This window comes from Brassica rapa, chromosome A04 (genome assembly GCF_000309985.2).
Source record: "Brassica rapa cultivar Chiifu-401-42 chromosome A04, CAAS_Brap_v3.01, whole genome shotgun sequence".
Classification (NCBI taxonomy): Eukaryota; Viridiplantae; Streptophyta; class Magnoliopsida; order Brassicales; family Brassicaceae; genus Brassica; species Brassica rapa.
In genome coordinates, this window is record NC_024798.2 from 16,791,865 (window position 1) to 16,811,450 (window position 19,586).

The window sequence follows — 19,586 nt, forward strand, 5'->3', positions numbered from 1 at the left end:
GATTTAAATTCTATGCCATTCTAGTGGATGATTACTCCCGCTTCTCCTGGTTGTTTCCTTTAAAAGCCAAGTCAGATTTTCATCAAGTGTTTATTGCCTTTCAAAAAATGGTTGAAACTCAGTTCGGTCTCAAAATTAAGTCCTTTCAGAGTGATGGTGGGGGAGAATTCATGAGTCATGCTTTCCGCTCTCATCTCTCCTCTAATGGAATTCATCATCAGGTCTCATGTCCCTCTACTCCTGAACAGAACGGCCTGGCAGAACGTAAACACCGCCACCTCACAGAACTCGCCTTGTCAATGTTATACTTGAGCAAGACTCCTTTCAAATACTGGGTTGAGGCTTTTTACACTGCCAATTATGTGAGCAACCTTCTCCCCTCCTCTGCTGTTGGCTTTAAGTCTCCGTTTGAGTTACTCCATAACAAGATCCCTGAGTATTCATTCCTCCGCGTTTTTGGTGCCGCTTGCTACCCTTGTTTGCGATCATATGGCCAAAACAAGTTTGATCCTAAATCCCTTCAATGTGTCTTTTTGGGTTATCATGCTCAATACAAGGGCTATAGGTGCTTGTACCCACCTACTGGAAGAATCTACATCTCGCGGCATGTTATCTTTGATGAGGATTTGTTTCCTTATGAGCAGCGATATAAAGACTATGTAGAGCCTCTCTCGACCCCCCTTCAACAAGCGTGGCAAGCTGCTCCTGTAGGTCCTACCATACTACCAACCGTGCAGCGCACTCCTTCCCGTCATCCTCCCGACCTTGGAACTCCGGTCGCACCTGCTGGTGTTGCTTCTCCCTCTGTGTCCACGTCTCACGATGACTGTCTCGCTGAGGCACCTGCAACACCAGAGCTTCATCTATCTGATGATATTCCCTCTCGAGTACCTTCTCCTGAAATTCCACCGCCTCCTCGCACTCACCCAATGACTACTCGGCTGCAATGTGGCATCAGCAAACCTAACCCTCGTTATGCCCTCTTCACCCGAGTTGATGTTCCCACTATCCCAAAGACAATCACTTCAGCCTTAAAGCACCCTGGTTGGAACAACTCGATGAATGAGGAGATGGAAGCTCAGCGGCGTAATGGGACCATGTCTCTAGTTCCTCGAATGTCAGGTATGCATGTGCTTGGTAGTCGATGGATACATACGGTAAAAATGAAGGCTGATGGCTCTGTGGACAAACTCAAGTCCCGGTGGGTCGCCAAAGGGTATGAACAAGAAGAAGGGGTGGATTTCATCGATACGTATAGTCATGTGGTCCGCACCTCCACTATCAGAGTGGTTCTTAATGTCTCTGTAGCCAAGAACTGGAAGGTGCGACAGTTCGATGTTAAAAATGCGTTTCTACATGGCGAACTCCTAGAGGATGTCTTTGTCGAACAGCCTCCTGGTTTTGTGGATCCTTCCAAACCTGATCACGTGTGTCGCCTTCACAAAGCACTGTATGGCTTGAAGCAGGCTCCCCGAGCGTGGTTCAACAAGTTCACCTCGTTTTTGCTTGACTTTGGGTTCACCTGCAGTCCGGCCGATCCCTCTCTGTTTACCTTTCACCACAATGGCCAGACTCTTGTCTTGCTTCTTTATGTTGATGATGTTCTTCTCACGGGCACATCATCTTCTCTCATGTCCACACTGGTTACTGAGTTGAGCCGTCAGTTCTCGATGAAAGACATGGGGGAAATTCATTTTTTCCTCGGGATCCAAGCTCAGTATCATGCGCGTGGCCTGTTTCTCAGTCAAACGGCTTATGCTGAGGAGATTCTCCTTGAATCTGGAATGGCGTCGGCTAATCCCATGCCCACTCCTCTCCCGACCCGCCTTGATGCTCTGTACAAAGACACTACCTTCTTCCCCGAACCTACCTACTTTCGGAGCATCGCTGGGAAGCTCCAATACTTGACCTTGACTCGGCCTGATATTCAGTTTGCCGTTAACCTTGTGTGTCAACGTATGCACTTGCCTACGATGACTGATTTTGCGATGCTGAAACGCATCTTGCGGTATATCCGAGGCACTACGGCATTTGGTATTCACTTGTTTCGCGATCAATCCTTATCCCTCAATGCCTTTAGTGATAGTGACTGGGCGGGCTGCCATGACACTCGTCGCTCCACCACGGGATTTTGTGCTTTGCTTGGCTCGAATGTGGTGTCGTGGTGTGCGAAACGTCAGCCTACGGTCTCTCGCTCGTCGACGGAGGCTGAGTATCGTGCCTTGGCTCAGACGGCATGTGAGCTCACTTGGTTGAATTATGTTCTTCGCGACCTTCGGATACCTCAAGACTCTCCTGCTCTCCTCCGCTGTGACAACTTGTCTGCTGTTCATCTCTCTGCAAATCCGGGTTTCCATGGTCGTACTAAACACATGGAGATCGACTATCATTACATACGAGAACGTGTGGCGCTTGGGTTAATTGAGGTTACGCATATTCCGTCCGAACATCAGCTTGCCGACATCTTTACGAAACCTCTCCCAAGACGGTCGTTCACGTTGTTGCGTGACAAACTCGGCGTTGGCACTCTACAACTGCCAAGTTTGCGGGGGGTGTGCGTAACACAACTCTGTTATATGAAACAGAGACGGTAAAAGAGAAGAAGGAGGATGTAGTGGGCCGAGTTCACACACATGACTTGGGCCTTAGTGTTGAGTTAAGACAAAGCCCAAGTGAGAAGGCGGTAAAAGGAAGAAGTGTTATGAGTAATTCAAACGGTCGTCTACAGAGTACGGAAGGGATGAGGTCAGCGACAGCTGGTGGTGTGGTCCTGAAGAATACGTTCAGCCCTCTTGGGCAATGCATCGAAGGGCTGTGATTACACCACTTGTATAGAGATCAGAGTGTGGCTCTAGGGTTTTACAATCTTTCTTTACACTATATATATTGTAACTGAAGAACTATTGTGGTGTGGTTGGGGGAGTTAAGAAAAGTATATTTTTCAGATCTCAAACTTTCACATTTTGATCCTTGATACGAATCATCTACCTAATCTAAACAAAAAGCTACTGAAACTCTAAACCACAAACAAAGGCAACCAATTCGAGAAACGTCACAAGATCTACAGCAAAATTATTGAATGTTAAAAATTCATCTCACGGCTTGAGAAAAGAGAAGAATAAAAAATAAGCACACACATGTAACTCTTTATCTACGCGTAGAGATGTCAAATGGGTGGGTTATAAATGGGTGGCCCGTGTCCAAATCGATATGGTCCAAAATGGACAGACCCAGATTAAACCATAATTAAAATTTGTCCAGATGGGTGAACCCAATTATATCCATGGGCTATACTGGGTTTAACCACTTGGACAATGGGCGGCCCAATAAACTTAAATGTCTAGGGTTTGGATAATTGGGAGAAAACACAAATCACTTTTTTTTTTCTTGTCTCATTCTTGCGATTTTTCTTCGTGTTTGATTCTTGTCCTCGTCTTTGATTCTTCCTCTTCAAGTCCTCGTCTTCGATTCTTCTTCTTCGTGTTCGATTCTTCTTCCTTATCTTCGTTCTGTTTCGATTCTCTTTCGGTTCTTCTTCACCAACTTCTTATTTCATCATCTCTTAAGGTTTGATTTCGTGATTTATGTTATGGGGTTTTACTATTATCTACTGATTCGTATCATCTACTAGTATTGTGTTATGGGTTATGTGTTAGATGGATCAGTGATTTGTGTTCATAACGAGTCTGGTGGCGAGTCTGGCGACTGTTTCTGTTTCCGCAAATCAGACGAAATCACGAATCTTTTGAACCTATCTTGTGTTTTTTTATAACTTTGAAACATGAAGTTTAAAACATAAAGTTTAAGTATATGACATTTTTAAAATTGAAAACTAATGAATTTTTAAATTTTTAAAACTAAAATTATGTTGTTTACATTAAGTGGCCATATGGGCCGTCCATGGATAACCCAACAAATCATGGTCCTATTTGGTTATGGTCTCATTTGGACATGGTTCTATTTGGGCTTCGACCAAAAAAATCCAGCAAAAAAATGAAGCCCATTCGGACACACCCAAACCCGCCCAACCCGCCCATTTGACATCTCTATCTACGCGTGACCATCTAAGCCTTCCTTTTGCATCTTCACAAAGGATGGAAGAACGTGACAAAGCACCTGGACGCAACACATTTTCATGATCACTTAGATATCATCAATCATATGCAAAAAGAACCCATAAACTCAGGCAAACACAATCATGATGAGATGTTAACCTGCATAATTATGGATGCTATTGTTTTGTGGACTGAACCCAAGTTGGAAGAGCGAAAGCTTAATCTCTGCTCCAAACTCACACAGTTCCTCTATATAAAAAAAAGACAAAAACATGTTAACCACAAACTCATATGTGTCATCCTAACAAGGGACTATAGAATAGAATACTTATGCCAGTGGAAAACATGAACTTCACCGAAAACTAAACCCATAAGAGGAGAACGATAGTCTAAGAAACAGACCACTAAAATCCAACAGAAACATTAAGCTACAAACTAGAATACTTCGACTAAACCATGACCTAACAAGACATAAAAGTATCAGACTTAGTTATCTTATGATCAGCCGGTAGTCTTACCAAACTCAAGGCAAGAGAGCAGGAACCATTGAAGTACTTCATGAAGAGCAGGAACCATCATCTAAACCTTCCCGTTCACGATGACCACAAACCACCTCTAAGATGAAACCAAGACGAAAACCATGAAAAACTAACCCCCGAGAAAACTCACAACTCAACCACACCTTCATCTGGACGCCTTAAAATCTCAACCTCATTCCCATGCCTATGAACTTTATGGCAACATTGTTAAACCCATGCCCGTGATTGTTGTAAATATGGTTTCCTTCCAGAGTGGTGTTGTTAGGGTCATTTCTCTCTGTTTGAAGTTCATGGTCTACTTTATTCTTGTGTGATCATTGACCCGTGATTGTTGTAAATATGGTTTCCTTCCAGAAAAACTTTTGTGTTCTGAAGGAGGAAGATATTCTCAAGCACCAGATGGATGCTATTGAGCGAGTTTCCGTCGTCCTCTCAATAACTGAAGTCGAAGCCAGTATCCTGCTTCGTTACTTTCACTGGTTAACCCTTTGGCATTTTTTTGTTTGTTTGATATGATCACTGCTACCTTGTTTATTTTCAACTTATTTGGAGACAACTTTTTGTTTTCTGGTGATAATATCAAATAATCTCTATAGTTTTTTTCTAGAATGTATATCTATCCATATCATACTTGTGTTGACTATTCTAGCTTCCTGAGGCGATGAGAGACTTCTCGTTTCAGGAGTGTTGGTAAAGTTCATGATGAATGGTTTGCGGATGAAGAGAGAGTCAGGAATACTGTGGGTATATTGGAGAGACCTGTTGTTCCACCATCTGATGACACAGAGGTATTTTCTTTGAATTATAGAATATGATTTGGTTTTTTACATTTCTCTTTCTTGATAATTCATGTTTTACTGACGCATGATGTGTTGTTTAGCTTACATGTGGAATCTGTTTTGATCCGTACCCTCCTGAGAAAATTGCTTCGGTTTCTTGTGGACATCCTTTCTGCACTACGTGCTGGACAGGTTCGTTGTAGTTTTTTTTTTCTTTTTCTTTTCCTCATTAGCATCCTCAAAAACTCTTACATTTCTAATTTAAATTGTTTCCCTGTATTTATCCGAGTTAGATTTAGTTGATTTGATGTAGCTCAATCGGATTGTTAATTTCAAAATCTCCCATCTCTGAGTGTTGTGAAACAACTTGTGTGCTCCATTTTCAACTACAATATTTGTTGAGCGGTAAGTTACATTTTACAATGTACGTTGTTGCAGGTTACATAAGCACAACCATTAACGACGGCCCAGGATGTTTGATGCTAAGGTGTCCTGACCCATCTTGTCTAGCTGCTGTTGGACATGACATGGTTGACAAACTAGCGTCTGAAGAAGATAAGGAGAAGTACAATAGATACTATCTTAGGTCCTATATTGAAGACAACAGAAAGGTAAAGGCTACCCTAGTTCATTTATTTCAAAATACATCATTCATCTCCCAGGCTAGTGGTTAACATTCAAAATGAACACAGCCTTTTGTAACATGTCACTAGTGTTGTTGGAACATTTTGTTCATTCTCATGATTACATTACGTTTTCCGTGCTCTCGAAATATTTTTAACGACTTTAGGTTGAGCAAAGTTCCAAATTGTATTTGTCTCTCTCCATTATTCGTACGCAGCGATGTTAGTATCCCTGATGTTGCATCTGCTTTGGTTATCTTGTTCAGATGAAGTGGTGTCCTGCCCCGGGGTGTGAATATGCTATTGATTTTGTTGCCGGGTCTGGAAACTATGATGTTTCTTGCCTTTGCTCGTTTAGCTTTTGCTGGAATGTAAGTTCTTTGGTCAACCCCCATTAATTTGATTACTCCTCTTTTTTCCTTGTTTTTTTTTGGTTGATCAATAGCTGAGTGTTAAATCTGAATTTTAGTGCACAGAGGAGGCTCACCGACCTGTGGATTGTAGCACAGTTTCAAAATGGATATTAAAGAACAGTGCTGAGTCTGAAAATATGAATTGGTATACATATATCTCTGTCTTCAGAATTTTTATATATCTTGCTAATCAAAATTTACCTCCTTTTGTGCAGGATACTTGCCAATTCAAAGCCTTGTCCAAGATGCAAGCGGCCAATTGAAAAAAACCAGGGCTGTATGCATATGACATGCACACCGCCTTGTAAATATGAATTTTGTTGGTAATGCTTCGCCTTCATCTCTAACTGAACAGCGTCTTAGTTTGGTTGTTTCTTCTTCTCTGCAATTTTGTACTAGAAGTGTGTTCTCTTTAACGTCTTATGACGTTAAGTACAAGAAACATTAATGATGGTGTTTATAATATAATTATCCCTGCAGGCTTTGTCTTGGTGCGTGGATGGATCATGGGGAAAGAACTGGTGGTTTTTATGCTTGTAACCGGTACGAGGTTGCCAAGCAAGAAGGGCAGGTAAGACCTGGGGTAATTGTTTGATCCTTTGCGACATTTTCTCAGTTATTTGTGCTAAATTTTTTGATTAATGATGTTTGTTCATCCTTCCTTGTTTTTAGTATGATGAGACTGAAAGGAGGAGAGAGATGGCAAAAAATTCACTAGAGAGATACACACATTACTATGAACGCTGGGCAAGCAATCAAACGGTAAGCACAATGCTCTACTTCTTATGCCTAAGGAGGTTTTGTAGCTCTTCACCATTGATTTTGTTTTCTTCTTTATTTTTTGTGTGATTTGATGACAGTCGAGGCAGAAGGCTGTGACAGATCTGCAGCAATTGCAGACGCATAATGTAAGACTTGTTACGTTCCTTTAGAGTTATAGTCTTCCTACTCTGTTATGTGCATTTGACTTATGTCGATTTCTGCCAGCTTGAGAAGCTTAGTGATAAGCAGTGCACACCAGAATCTCAGCTCAAATTCATCTTAGAAGCTTGGCTTCAGGTGAGCAGATAAAAATGTTTAGATAACCAACCGAGGATTTTTCCATAGCATTTTTCATAACAGTTCCCCCTACCACTGCAGATCATTGAATGTAGGCGAGTGTTGAAATGGACATATGCATATGGCTACTACCTACCGGATCATGAACATGCCAAGCGACAATTTTTCGAGTATTTGCAAGGTCAGTAACCTCTTCTGTGGAACGTCTTACTGTGTGTATCTCTGTCAATTAATTCAGAAGCAGCTTAACCTTTTTTTCATATTGTTCAGGGGAGGCTGAGTCTGGTTTGGAGAGGCTCCATCAATGCGTAGAGAAGGACTTGCTTCAATTTCTCAACGCAGATGGCCCATCAAAAGATTTCAATGATTTCCGGACAAAACTAGCTGGTTTGACCAGGTTAGCTTTTTGTCTTCATACATATATCATGTTGTTTGATAATAAGAAGAAAGTATTTCAGATCTTCCCTGTTGCTTCTATTGTTGTATATTTGCAGCGTAACGAAAAACTACTTTGAGAACTTGGTGAAAGCTCTGGAGAACGGTCTTGCTGATGTGGACTCGCACGCGGCTTGCAGCAGCAAATCAACTAGCTCTAAATCAACAGGTTGCAGTAGCAAAACAAGAGGTAAAGGCAAAGGAAGTTCCAGAACTGGTGGATCTTAATATATGTCTTCGTCAAGGTACAAAACCACGTATTGGTCTTGAGATCACTTCCAGCTGTTTCTTTGGACATTTGGAGAATGCACACGATCAAAGAAAAAACCCCTAAACTGCACTCGCATGGTGGAAAGGTCCAGTTCTTCTTTTATGTATGTGTGTAGGTTTGGATTGTAGGGTTTGTGTTATGTTTCCTGCTTATGTATAGTGTAAAAGAATATGTCTGTGTTATCTCTTCACACATTGTAACTTTACTTCTGTCATCTGCTCTGCTATGACAATCTCTATGAAACCAAATCTAGTTGGCCTGGTGTCTGGTATTAAAGATGAGTCAATGGTGCATGCTTTGTGTTTGGCTTCACTTGACCATTCTCTCTGTTTGTAATACTGAATTTAAGTTACATTTGAAGAATAACTTTTATATTTAATAGTGTTATAAAAAAACTTTTATATTTAATCATTTGGGTGTTTAATTAGAAAACTAGATATTCAAATGTGATCCAAGAGTTTCTATTTGTTTACAGCTCTCAATTTTGATAAAATGAAGTTTCTATGCTCTCTTGTGTGTGTTATATTTTGATATTGTGTTGAAAAGAGTTCTAAAGAAAGAAGATGAACAATGCAACTTTAAGCCAACCTAATCACATTATCTTTGTCACTTGTAGCTCCAAGAACAAACAGATTAAAAAAGAATAACAAAAGAGATCAGTTTCCTTAGTTTCTTAGACCTGAGGGCTTATAGGTTCTGGAGTGGACAAGCTCCATTGATTTGTTCTTGGGATCAAGTATATTTGCTTTCTTTCTCGCCACAGGGAACTCCATGGAATGAAACTTTGGACCATTGTTCCCACCATCTTCTTTGAACATCTTGATGCTCAGAGCATTCAACAATGCCCTAGAGTACTGCCTCGACGCCATTTTCCAGTCAGTCCCTGATTTCATCATGGCCTTGAACTCATCAAAGCTTATCCTTCCATCCTGTTCCCAAGAAAACATGTTAGGAATCTCACATTGTAAAGTATAGAAGATCTAGTTTAGTATATTCAACATGAATCAGTTTTGTGATGAGAACTCATGAATCAAGTTTCTTAGCTTCGCTCAATTTCAAGAAATCGTTAGGCGGTAACTAGGTGCTTTATAAGCGATTATTGATTAGGTGGCCGTTTAAATCGATTTTTTGAACACCTAGACTAATTTTAAAAAAAAATATAGTTCAAGAAAAATCGTTTTGTTTAGATTTTTAGAACACTGAGTTTGCTACAGTCACACCCTTTGTTCACTTACCTTGTTGAGGTCAACGTCAAAGAAGATATCTTTGATCCACTGGTCACCACCCTGGCCTAGCTTATCATCATCAAATAGAGCTTCCTTGAGCTCATCTAGCTCAATAGATCCATTACCGTTCTTGTCAAAATACTTGAACGCTTGCTGCAAATGCTCATCACAACCCATTCTCTTCAAATGTATTGCCAAAGTCACAAACTCTTCACAGCTCAACATCCCATTCCCATCTGTATCCGCTGCATCCATTAGCATTTTCACATCGCCATCGGGACAAACTGTTCCAAACTTCTTTAGCCCGTCTCTTAGTTCCTCGAATGTCAAGCGACCGTTCTTGTCAGTGTCCATCGTTCGAAACATCTGTACTATCTCTTCTATCTCCTTGTTTGGTAAATTGTCCGCTACAATCTGAAATGATTTATTTCCAGATCATTAGTAACAATATTTAGTAAATGCATATTGTTTGTGAAATTCAAGAAAATTAATATTATACCCTGAGGACTTTCTTCTTGAACCTGTTCATCAACAAGAACTGTTGAATCTTGGTCCTCACGTTATCTCCAAGATTCACATTTGGTGCTCTCTCTGCGTTCTGTATCCATGGATGTTCTATAAAACATAGCTTTCCAATCAAATAATGTGGTTTTATCAATCTTATTATTTCAATAATGAAATGTTATTATCATGAAGTTACCAAGCACTTCTTGAACTGTGAGTCTGCTATAAGGGTTAGCATCAAGCATGTCCTTAACGAGCTCTTTGGCTTCAGCTGAGACTTTTGGCCAAGGATCTCTCTCGAAATCGATGTTCCCTCTCACGATTGCATGCGCGATTCCTTCCTCAGTTTCTGCCCAAAAGGGAGGAACACCACAAAGCAAGATATAGAGTATAACACCAGCACTCCAAACATCTACCTCAGGACCGTAGTTTCGTCTCAAAACCTCTGGAGCCATGTAGTAAGGACTTCCCACAATCTCGTTGAACAGAGTTTTCTCTTCAAGAAGATAACATAAACAAACTATAGAGATGTGGTTAATTAGTACCAGGTTTGAAGAAAATGGAGAGACCAAAATCAATAGCTTTGAGTTGTGCAGTCTCGGTTTCGTTGGAGAAGAGGAAGTTCTCTGGTTTAAGATCTCTATGAATCACTCCATGTTCATGACATACCTTGACATACAAGAAAACAACAATAAAGGCGGGAAAAAAATTAAAAAGATACAAAGAGATTTGAATTTTTTTTCACACACCTTGACAACTTCAAGAATGGTTTTAGCGACAGAAGCAGCGGCACGTTCAGTGTAATGACCTCTAGAGACAATACGGTCAAAAAGCTCTCCTCCTTCACAAATCTCCATGACAAGATAAACAGCGTCTTTGTCCTCAAAAGCTTCTTTAAAGCTAACAATGTTTGGATGTTTTGGCAAACTTCTCATGATCTCTACCTCTCTTCTTACATCCTCAACATCTATCTCCGTCCTTAGCTTCTCTTTTGATATCCTCTTACATGCAAACCTGCCAGGTTTTTCTTCATTGAATCAAATAAAACAACAAAGTTTTGCGCAAAATAACTTTCAAATCCTATTGTGAGGAGTCTACTCTCCTAATAAGATTTAATTTAATACTCCCTCCCTTTTTTTATACTTGATGTTTTAGAGGAAATTATTTTTTTCTAAATTAGATACGTTTTCAATTTTCTACGTAAAAGTTATCAATAATTAATGTTATATAACCAATAATATTATATCTTCTATTTTATTATTAGTTGAATTGTGAAACAATTAATGCTTTTTTTATAGAAAATGTAGAAATTTAAATATTTTTTAAATCTGTGTTTACAATCATAAAATCATCTCTTTAAGAAACGGAGAGAATATGGTTTAAGTCTCCTCCCACAAAGATATGCAAGCTTTTTGGGTTTAAAACCTCGTAGTCTTTCAAAAAAAAGGACTCAAAACTTTCAAAAAGATATTACCTTTCTCGAGTGGTGATCTCAATACATTCATGAGTGACACCAAACTCACCACGGCCTAGTTCTTTCCCCAACTCATACTTGACGAAGATTCCATCTCCAATAGGCTCAGGAAGAACACGACTCGGCGGCTGGAAAATCAATCTCCGAGAAAGATTAGTTGAGGAATCGACACGAGGGTTGGTGGATGTTTTGCTCTTACTGCTTTTCCGTCTTCTTGCCGGTCTCTTCCTAAAAGGAGAACCTTTCAATGGCGACGAAACGCAGCTTCCCATGGGATATGGGTTTTCTTTTGGAATAAATATCCAACGGAACCACGAATGATCGATGAATTAACAATCGATCAAAAGCGATTTTTTTTTTCAAGAAGGAAATGTATTTCAAATGCACCCCATGGGAAGGAAGAGAGAAGCTTGGCGCTCAAGTTTCTTTTTCTTTTTAGGTTTTTGTTTTGGTTTTCTTGGGCCTCTCTCTTCTTTTGATTACTTGTTTTTTCGTGTTTGCTAAGTTTATTTTTTTTGTTTATTTGAAGAAAGAGGAAGTCCTAAAAGACAGGAAGATTGAGAGAGGATAAACAAAAAGATTGGATGGATGGAGAAAGCTTTCTATATTTGGTTATGACAGTCTGTTTGGTCAAGTTTATTACATAAAGCCGTTTACTTTGTTGCCGGTGTTTTATGTTTTTCTCCCCCCCCCCCCCCGCCATTTTCATCTGTCTAAAGACTCTGTGAACCAAACTGGTAGCTCCACATCCATGTGGACCACAAACGAGGATTGCTTTCTTGCACTGCGAGCTAGACTATCCGCCCTTGAATTTAGCGTCCTTGGTATATGGATGAGCTCTGAGCTGTGGAAACTTCTTTTCAGGATCTTGATATCTTCCAAATAATTTGTAAATGCGGGCCATTCATCAGGTTCAGAAACCATCTTCACCAGCTGAGAACAATCCGTCGCAAAAATAACAGTGTATTGTCTTAAGTTCCTCATACATTTCATTGCCCATATGAGCGCCTCTATCTCCGAGTGTAGGGGGATTGACAGACTCTAGTATTCCTTGCTCCCAACAAACTGTCAAAACCTTCCAGAGTGCTACACCATCCTTATCCCGAAAATTTATCATGTTCCTTCCATGAACCATCCGTAAAGCACCATCTACCGGGAATAGTGGGCAAAGTCGCGTTCACTACCAATCGGGCCTGATCAGATCCATGTGCATGATTAATTTGCGCCTCAGCCCAGAGGGCCGATTCAATTTCCGCCAACTTAAGAGTATCACGAGGATCAATATCCAAATTGCTAAAGACCTTGTTGTTTCTTCCTTTCCATATATACCATAGAATCCATGCAAACTGATGATCTTCCATTACCGGTGACACTCTCCAAAACAAATGATCTTCCAAAGCAGTATTATTTGATACAATTATATCTAGTGAAGATGGAAATGTGGATGAAGAGAAAGCGAAGGATTTATTTATCTTTTGTAACTATTACTATTTTTATGTATTTTGATTTATTATTTTAAAAATATAATCTAATTTGAAAATTTGATTTTTTTTCTTTTTTTTAAAAGATATCAAATATCAAATACTCAAATACCTAGGGAATGAACCCAAGAATAACTCTTAAACTATTATGACCATAATAAAAAAATCTGTTTTTTTACTATAAGCAGCCCACTTAGTCTTTAACACATTTTAAAAAAATCTATTAAATATCATACATTAAAATATTGACAAACTGACTGACCGACTAAAATCTGAAAATCTGAATAAATTTGGATATTTTAAAAAAAATTGCTAGATAACTGAAATCTGTTAAAAAAAATTGAGAGTTATGCTAGCAGATTGAAAATTAAGCTTTTTGATACATGTGAAACACTTCTGTAAGAAGTCTACATCCAAATAGTTACACATTCTACCAAATATTTGCATAATCTGCCAGAAATAATATATTTGCAGACTAAAATGTAAATTTGGTAGACTTCTCGAGTCTATGTAAAATAGAGTAAAAATAAGTTTTTTTAAAAAATTGACCATTTGAGTAACCTGAGCTTCCATAACATTTGATAGTATTACCGTTTCAATTCTTTGAAATAGCATTTGAAGAACATACATATACTGGAATAAGTGAATCCCCCATTGTTATCTCAAACTTGTGTCCCCCATAAAACCAGATTTGTAGGGCTCTAAGGAGTAAGGACTAAGGATCTTGATGAAATATATGTGTTCAAATCAGTAAACAACCAGTTGATATGGCCGAGTTGGTCTAAGGCGCAGGATTAAGGTTCCTGTCCGAAAGGGCGTGGGTTCAAATCCCACTGTCAACAATCTGTTTTTTTCAATGAGTTTTTAATATGCTGACGACGTGTCCCATTATGGTTTCATCATCCTAAGTAACTCTTCTCAACTGAACTAAAATCAGCTCCATTGTTTAAAAATTCGGATTCTGCGGTTTGATGCTGGTTTCCGTTTTCTATGGGAATGGGAGAGGTACCAATGAACAATATCAATGATTTTTCTATGGGAGAAGTACTTATGAGCAATATCAATGAGTTTGAATGAGTATCATCGATAAGTTCCTATTTTTGATAACTGGTGAGAGTCATGCTCTCAACGCTCAAGACTCGATAACTTATGAGAGTCATGCTCTCAAGAGTCAAGACTCGAGCTGTTGCATTGTTGCTGATTCACTCGAGCCCGCTCTGATATGAAGATAGGCCGGCATGTGATGGGAAGGACACATACATGGACCAAGCCATCTCAACTTGTGTAGCAAGACGAGTGATATTCACAGTGCTTCATTTATTATTCTTTTTGGTGTCTACCTGAAAGCGCTCTCAATCACTTTCGGAATGTTAAATTTTCAATTCAGCACAAAAGTGTCAAATGGGCGAGCTTGAGTTTTTTATTTGCCAATTAAAACAAACTTTTTGAAACAGAAAATTATAATCCTTAAGATATTCTTCTTTTATTTTGAATAAAATGCAAAAAGGGAGAGTTCTAGCACCAGCTTCTTGAAAACTTCACACTGCTGAGACATTTTGCAGAGAGTGTCCTTGCAAAAACCTTTCAGAGGAACTTTCTGTGTGGTCTGCCAGCATCTTCGTCTTGCATATGCTGTCAAAAATTAAAGTTTTCAGTATATTATAGCTTGACGAAAGACAACATAACACATAGTAACAAGTATAACACAGAGCATCAATCACATAAGTACTGTATGTCCCCCCTTGCACGACAATATACATATGCAAAAACCCTCAAGTAATGAAGCAAACAAAGTGGTAAGATTTAGAATGCAGAAAGCCAATTATATCACTGATGAACAAAGTAAACCTATAAACAAGATCAAACTCAAGACTCAGAATAATAATACATAGAAAAGCAGATGAAACCAGTTTTAGCAGAAGCAATCAAGACTAAAAGGGTGAGGATACAAAGACAACGCACATAGCACACTTGAACCAATCTTGTCTGTTCAACAACTTTGGCAATATAGGTCAAACCAAACACAAGAAGATACAGGGAAGAAGACGCATATCTGAATCCAAACGTTCCACAAACGCAGACGCAGAATCTCAACCAAATGATTTTACCATAAGATCCAAATTCGAAGCTCACAGTAACATGAAAGCAAAATTAGGGCACAAAAACAGACATGGAACATTTCTGATTCGGACAGAGAGATCGAATTGCAAATCGAATCGACAGATAGAGAGAATGGAGCTTACGAAATCTTTGACGATGCCCTTGTAGACGATGATTGGGAGGGCGATGCCGAAGATTCCGATGAGAGCGAAGTTGCGACGCGTCCAGCGGAAGTTATGCTCGAGATTCTCTCTCGCGGATCCCCAATCCTCAATGAACTTGTTCTTGTTCGTCTCCATTCCTCCACCCATCTTCTTCTTCTTCTTCTTCTTCTTCTTCTTCTTCTTGGCTTCAACCTTTCTCTTCGACGACTGTGTCTGTGGTTGGTTGGAGGCAGCTCAGGAGTTAGATCGATCCCGGTTTAGTTGAATTTATTTCATCAGTTTAGTAATAAACCAAATTCTCATGAGCGACAACAATTATCAGATGCGAAAGTGATTTTAGCCCAAGGCCGATTCAATAATGGGCCCAATGGGCCTAAAGTAATTAGTGCTTTATGACTCGAGTAATTCACGAGTTTCTCTTTATAGACGAGTTAGCCGCGTAAATTTTAAATTTAATTCACAGATTTTTCTGAATTACCACTAAAGAAAAAGGAAAACATTCTATAAAAAACAGATTCATGTATTTTCATTTAATTGATTAATAATATATGTTTCCTTAACTTATGAGAGAATCTCTAGAACGTGATTGTAACTGGATCGCGCCAAAGTGCCAAATTAATGAAATTGCGTCTCTTCGATTCTCAGCTCTCTCTCTCTCTCCTTTACATTTCTACATGCATAGATTTCGACGTTCAATCGCTGAAGGTGACAAAGCTTCTTTCTCATTTCTCGTAAGCTCGTTTTGTGCTTCTTAGTAAAGAGCTGCTTTGTTTTTTTACATTTTGATTTCTTCGACCTTTGTTTCTTGAACGGTCACAAAATTCTTTCTTAGGGTTTAATCTCTCAAGCTTAGTTGTTGACTCTTTCTAATTCTTAGAAGAAAATAAAAACACTTAGTGCTTGGTGTGTCAAGAATTCTTTAATCTGATATTCTATTTTTATAATGTATACTTCATTCTTATTACATCAACGTATCATGAATGTTATACAAGTTCTATCATATTTTAATTCATATATTATCTTTCAAGTAGTTGACATGTTCTTGTTCTCTTATTCAGAGAAAATGACAAGAATGTGTCCTGCATTTACCCTTTCTGATTTTATCTCTAATCACACGCTAATGTGTTTTATGTTATGATCTAGTCTGCTTTTAATAGTAATGTGTCTTTGGCTCTGAAGATTGAAGAAGCAACATTTGAAACCTTCACCATGTCTTTTGCAGGTGGGAAAGATGGATCTAAAGGTTTCGTGAAGAGAGTTACATCAACTTTCTCCATCAAGAAAAACAAGAAGAACACAACAACTAACGATCCAAAACAACTTCTTCCACGGTCCAAATCAACAGGTTCCAACTATGAACCCATGCGTCATCTACCTCATGGGAAAAAGACTCTTCCAGATGTCAGAGCAGCAAACAAAAACAGGACCAAATCCGCAGGTGTTTCTCCTCAGCCACGGCGCGAAAAGATTGATGATTCATCCGGTAATAAACAGTTCATTAAGCTGAGATGTTTTGACGACAGCGACTCCGTTTGGTTGGCTTCGGACTGCGCTTCTACTTCCTCTCTTCTAGAGGAACGTAGAGTCTCTGTCTCGTTTCATTTCTCACTCGACGAAAAGGTTGTCTCCTGGTTATCAAACGCTGCTAACTCTTCATTGTCTCTCAAAGAGAATCATCATCATCACCAGACAAAATGTACTTCAGAGAACATGCGAAAGGACGGAAAATTCTGCAACTCATCTGGTAAATATATTGGAGCAGGTTCGGCAAATCCGTCGTCTTCACGTTTACTTGAGAGCAACAACAAGACTGAGTCATCTAGTCATGAAGAAAAGAAAGTTAGCTTCTCACTAGAGTCAGATGTGTCTCCTTCACCAGCTAACTCAACTGTTGAGCCATCTACTCCTGCTAGACCCATACTTGAAGATAAGGGAGATTCAAAAAGAAAGCATGTTGTGGAGCCTCTTTTTTGGCCATTGGAGCAGAAGTTTGATTGGACACCAGAGGATATACTAAAGCATTTCACCATGTCACCACGGAGAAAGAAATCAATAGGAAGCAAAGGTGCAAGTACCTCTCCAAGATCAATGAGAGCACAGCTTCAGACAAGAAAGCTAGATCTCAAAGAAGGGTGCAAGAGAAAGCTCATGTTCAACGGTCCTGCAGGATCAAATTCAAAACCAACAAGGATTCCTGAACTGAAAAGAACAGTAAGCAGCAGCAATAAGAAAACCGAGAACAGCAAGAACCAACAACAACCCATCAGGAACATTGTGAAGAGGAACAAAAGTTTGCCGTCTAGGTTGAGGAAATCTAGCAAAATATCTTCAAAGGTGGTACCAGTTGAAGAGAGTGGAGAGATAGGAGGCAGAGAGGCAAAAACACCTAAGAAGCTTATCATGACACGCAAGTCCAGGACATTCTTGGAAGATGACTTTGCTTTGATGAATGATTTCTCTATAGAGAAGGCGGTTGGGCTTTGCGAGTTTAGGGGAAGAGAAGGCATAGATTCAGACTTCAACACTGATGGTTTCTTGTTTGAAGACTCTCTATGAAGAAAGAAAGATAAAAAGGCGTTACAGGTTTGTTAAATAGTATATACTTGCCAAACTAACATCTGCATTGGTGACAATTTTTGTTTCTTGCTTGTAAATCTATTCGATAGAAAAAATATATACATGTTGTTGACATTTATATATACACACATATATGTATGCATTTTGGACCAATCAAAGAGCCGGAACATGTGTTCTCGTTAAAAGTTCTATACTTTGATAACATGGTTGCTTCATTCATCTGTATGTTAAGGTTCTCAGTCCTTGGAATATAAGCAGACATAACCATTGGAGAAATATAGCAAACAATTCTTCATATTAGCATGTGTACGGCTGATGCATCACTCTCTTGCCAATATCTTGTAGAGCAAGTAATCTGGCTGGCTTACATTATCGATTACTAAAACATTAGTGTATATATGAACATGGCATCTGCAACTCTTAACATATCTTGTAGAATCCACAGAGTCTAAGAAAATGTCTACACAAACATAACCAAAAGAAAAAGAACTTTACATTTTGCGTGGTAATATGTTCACTCTCACACCAAAATAAAGAAGGAAGCAACAGCTGCTAAACCTATCTATCAGCAATCAAAGTATCACGTACTGATATTGACAAAATCATTTCAGAATCAGGCAGAATCGTCACGGAAGGATATGAAAGCTGTTGAGTTCTGCTTCGGTGGGAAGATAGCCATCACCGTTGGCGTCCTGATAAGATAAATCCAAATCTTCGCCAGGAAGAGAGCTGACACCAGCGGGAGACTCAGGTGGATGGTCATGGCCTGATAAAAGATCATTACATGTCTTAAGTTGCTACGCATGCATGCATGTGTCGGATACAAAGATATCTAGCTACTACCAACGATAATGCAAGTGTGACTTACCAGCTAAAGAAGATTCAGCCTCGTTTTTGTTTGCAACTTCTTCTTCCTCTGTATCACTTAGCTTCTGCATATCATCATTTAACACAAGAGAACGCACGTTAGACAAAACAGTAACACCACAGGAAACACAAATTAACGCTAGCTTTCTTGATTCATGTAGAAGACTTACCGCATCTTTATCGTCGACGTTGGGAAGGACTTCGATGGGGTCTACTTGGTCAGGTTTAACCAGAGTGAAACAAAGCTTATCCTCATTGTTTCTTGAGCGGAAAGACCAAAGAGGGTACTTTTCACCAATCTTAAACACTTCCTCGTCAATCACCTTACGCCACCCCTTTGCTAAAACTAACCCATTCGCCCAATCTCTCAACTCAACAGCATGAACTTTTTCTTCACTAACAATAAAGAGACAGTGTACCCCTTTCTTGGGACCTGTAGCTAGGGTTCCTAGTTCGCCAATGCTCAAGAAGATTCTATCCACATGTTTAGGTAGCGAGAGTCGACCTTGATTGGGGTCTAGATCAGTAGCTTTGAGTTCTTTCAACTCCATAATCTGATTAGCATCATAGCCTTCATATTTCTTCATCAGCTTCACAACCCATTCAGGTGTCGTCGTCGTTTCCGTCGTCTCCTCCGCAACGTTGCCTTGGCCGTCGTCGTGAACTCTCGCCTTCCTTTTTAGCATGCTTCTCTCTCTTCTTGGTACTTCACCCCATGGAGTCTCTGATGTGTCTCCTTCCATGTTTAGCAGTAGAGAGAGAGATGGAATCGATAGCTTTTTCTCCAAGAAAATCAAGAAAGAGAGAAGAGAGACGAGAGACGAGAGAAAATAAAAACGCGAGTGAAAAAAAAAGGCGTTGTTGACTTCGTTATATAAAAATGCTGGATCTGGTTTAACCGAGAAATTTGGTTTGGTTTGGTTATTTGTTTTATGCCGGTTTAACATTTTGTTTTTGTAGAAATCTGGTTTGGTAATTTGCTTTTCTGCCGGGGTTTAAACTGTTTATTGTTGTACTTT

At 39.4% G+C, this 19,586-nt stretch overlaps 5 protein-coding genes and 1 non-coding gene across 7 annotated transcripts; 3 read left to right on the plus strand and 3 right to left on the minus strand.

The window, feature by feature from the left end:
* Positions 1-4,842: 4,842 nt before the first annotated feature.
* LOC103865131 (probable E3 ubiquitin-protein ligase ARI7) lies at positions 4,843-8,455 on the plus strand. 2 transcript variants are annotated; one of them, XM_018658698.2, is made up of 14 exons: positions 4,843-5,073; positions 5,277-5,382; positions 5,475-5,565; positions 5,812-5,984; positions 6,263-6,367; positions 6,466-6,554; positions 6,625-6,732; positions 6,890-6,992; positions 7,082-7,171; positions 7,270-7,317; positions 7,397-7,468; positions 7,550-7,649; positions 7,739-7,865; positions 7,963-8,455. In XM_018658698.2, exons 1-14 carry the CDS (start codon positions 4,934-4,936, stop codon positions 8,129-8,131), a joined length of 1,521 nt encoding a protein of 506 aa, XP_018514214.1. In that variant the 5' UTR covers positions 4,843-4,933; the 3' UTR covers positions 8,132-8,455. The 2 variants fall into 2 exon arrangements, with proteins under 2 accessions (XP_018514214.1, XP_009141159.1); XM_009142911.3 differs by having other exon boundaries at positions 4,844-5,073; positions 6,890-6,980.
* A 275-nt stretch (positions 8,456-8,730) lies between these two features.
* Positions 8,731-12,057, minus strand: LOC103865132 (calcium-dependent protein kinase 24). The gene is made up of 7 exons (XM_009142912.3): positions 11,379-12,057; positions 10,654-10,918; positions 10,450-10,573; positions 10,101-10,400; positions 9,900-10,015; positions 9,410-9,814; positions 8,731-9,103 (listed from the first exon to the last, which is right to left on the minus strand). The coding sequence occupies exons 1-7, from the start codon at positions 11,648-11,650 to the stop codon at positions 8,840-8,842; spliced, it is 1,746 nt and encodes a 581-aa protein (XP_009141160.1). The 5' UTR covers positions 11,651-12,057; the 3' UTR covers positions 8,731-8,839.
* A 1,563-nt stretch (positions 12,058-13,620) lies between these two features.
* TRNAL-AAG lies at positions 13,621-13,701 on the plus strand. The gene has a single exon. It is a non-coding gene; the product is annotated as a tRNA-Leu (tRNA).
* A 518-nt stretch (positions 13,702-14,219) lies between these two features.
* LOC103865133 lies at positions 14,220-15,385 on the minus strand. The gene is made up of 2 exons (XM_009142913.3): positions 15,103-15,385; positions 14,220-14,491 (listed from the first exon to the last, which is right to left on the minus strand). The coding sequence occupies exons 1-2, from the start codon at positions 15,268-15,270 to the stop codon at positions 14,444-14,446; spliced, it is 216 nt and encodes a 71-aa protein (XP_009141161.1). The 5' UTR covers positions 15,271-15,385; the 3' UTR covers positions 14,220-14,443.
* A 256-nt stretch (positions 15,386-15,641) lies between these two features.
* LOC103865134 lies at positions 15,642-17,885 on the plus strand. Its single transcript, XM_009142914.2, has one exon. It carries the CDS (start codon positions 16,333-16,335, stop codon positions 17,677-17,679), a length of 1,347 nt encoding a protein of 448 aa, XP_009141162.1. The 5' UTR covers positions 15,642-16,332; the 3' UTR covers positions 17,680-17,885.
* A 227-nt stretch (positions 17,886-18,112) lies between these two features.
* LOC103865135 lies at positions 18,113-19,567 on the minus strand. The gene is made up of 3 exons (XM_009142915.3): positions 18,738-19,567; positions 18,569-18,632; positions 18,113-18,466 (listed from the first exon to the last, which is right to left on the minus strand). The coding sequence occupies exons 1-3, from the start codon at positions 19,512-19,514 to the stop codon at positions 18,327-18,329; spliced, it is 981 nt and encodes a 326-aa protein (XP_009141163.2). The 5' UTR covers positions 19,515-19,567; the 3' UTR covers positions 18,113-18,326.
* Between the last annotated feature and the right edge of the window lie 19 nt (positions 19,568-19,586).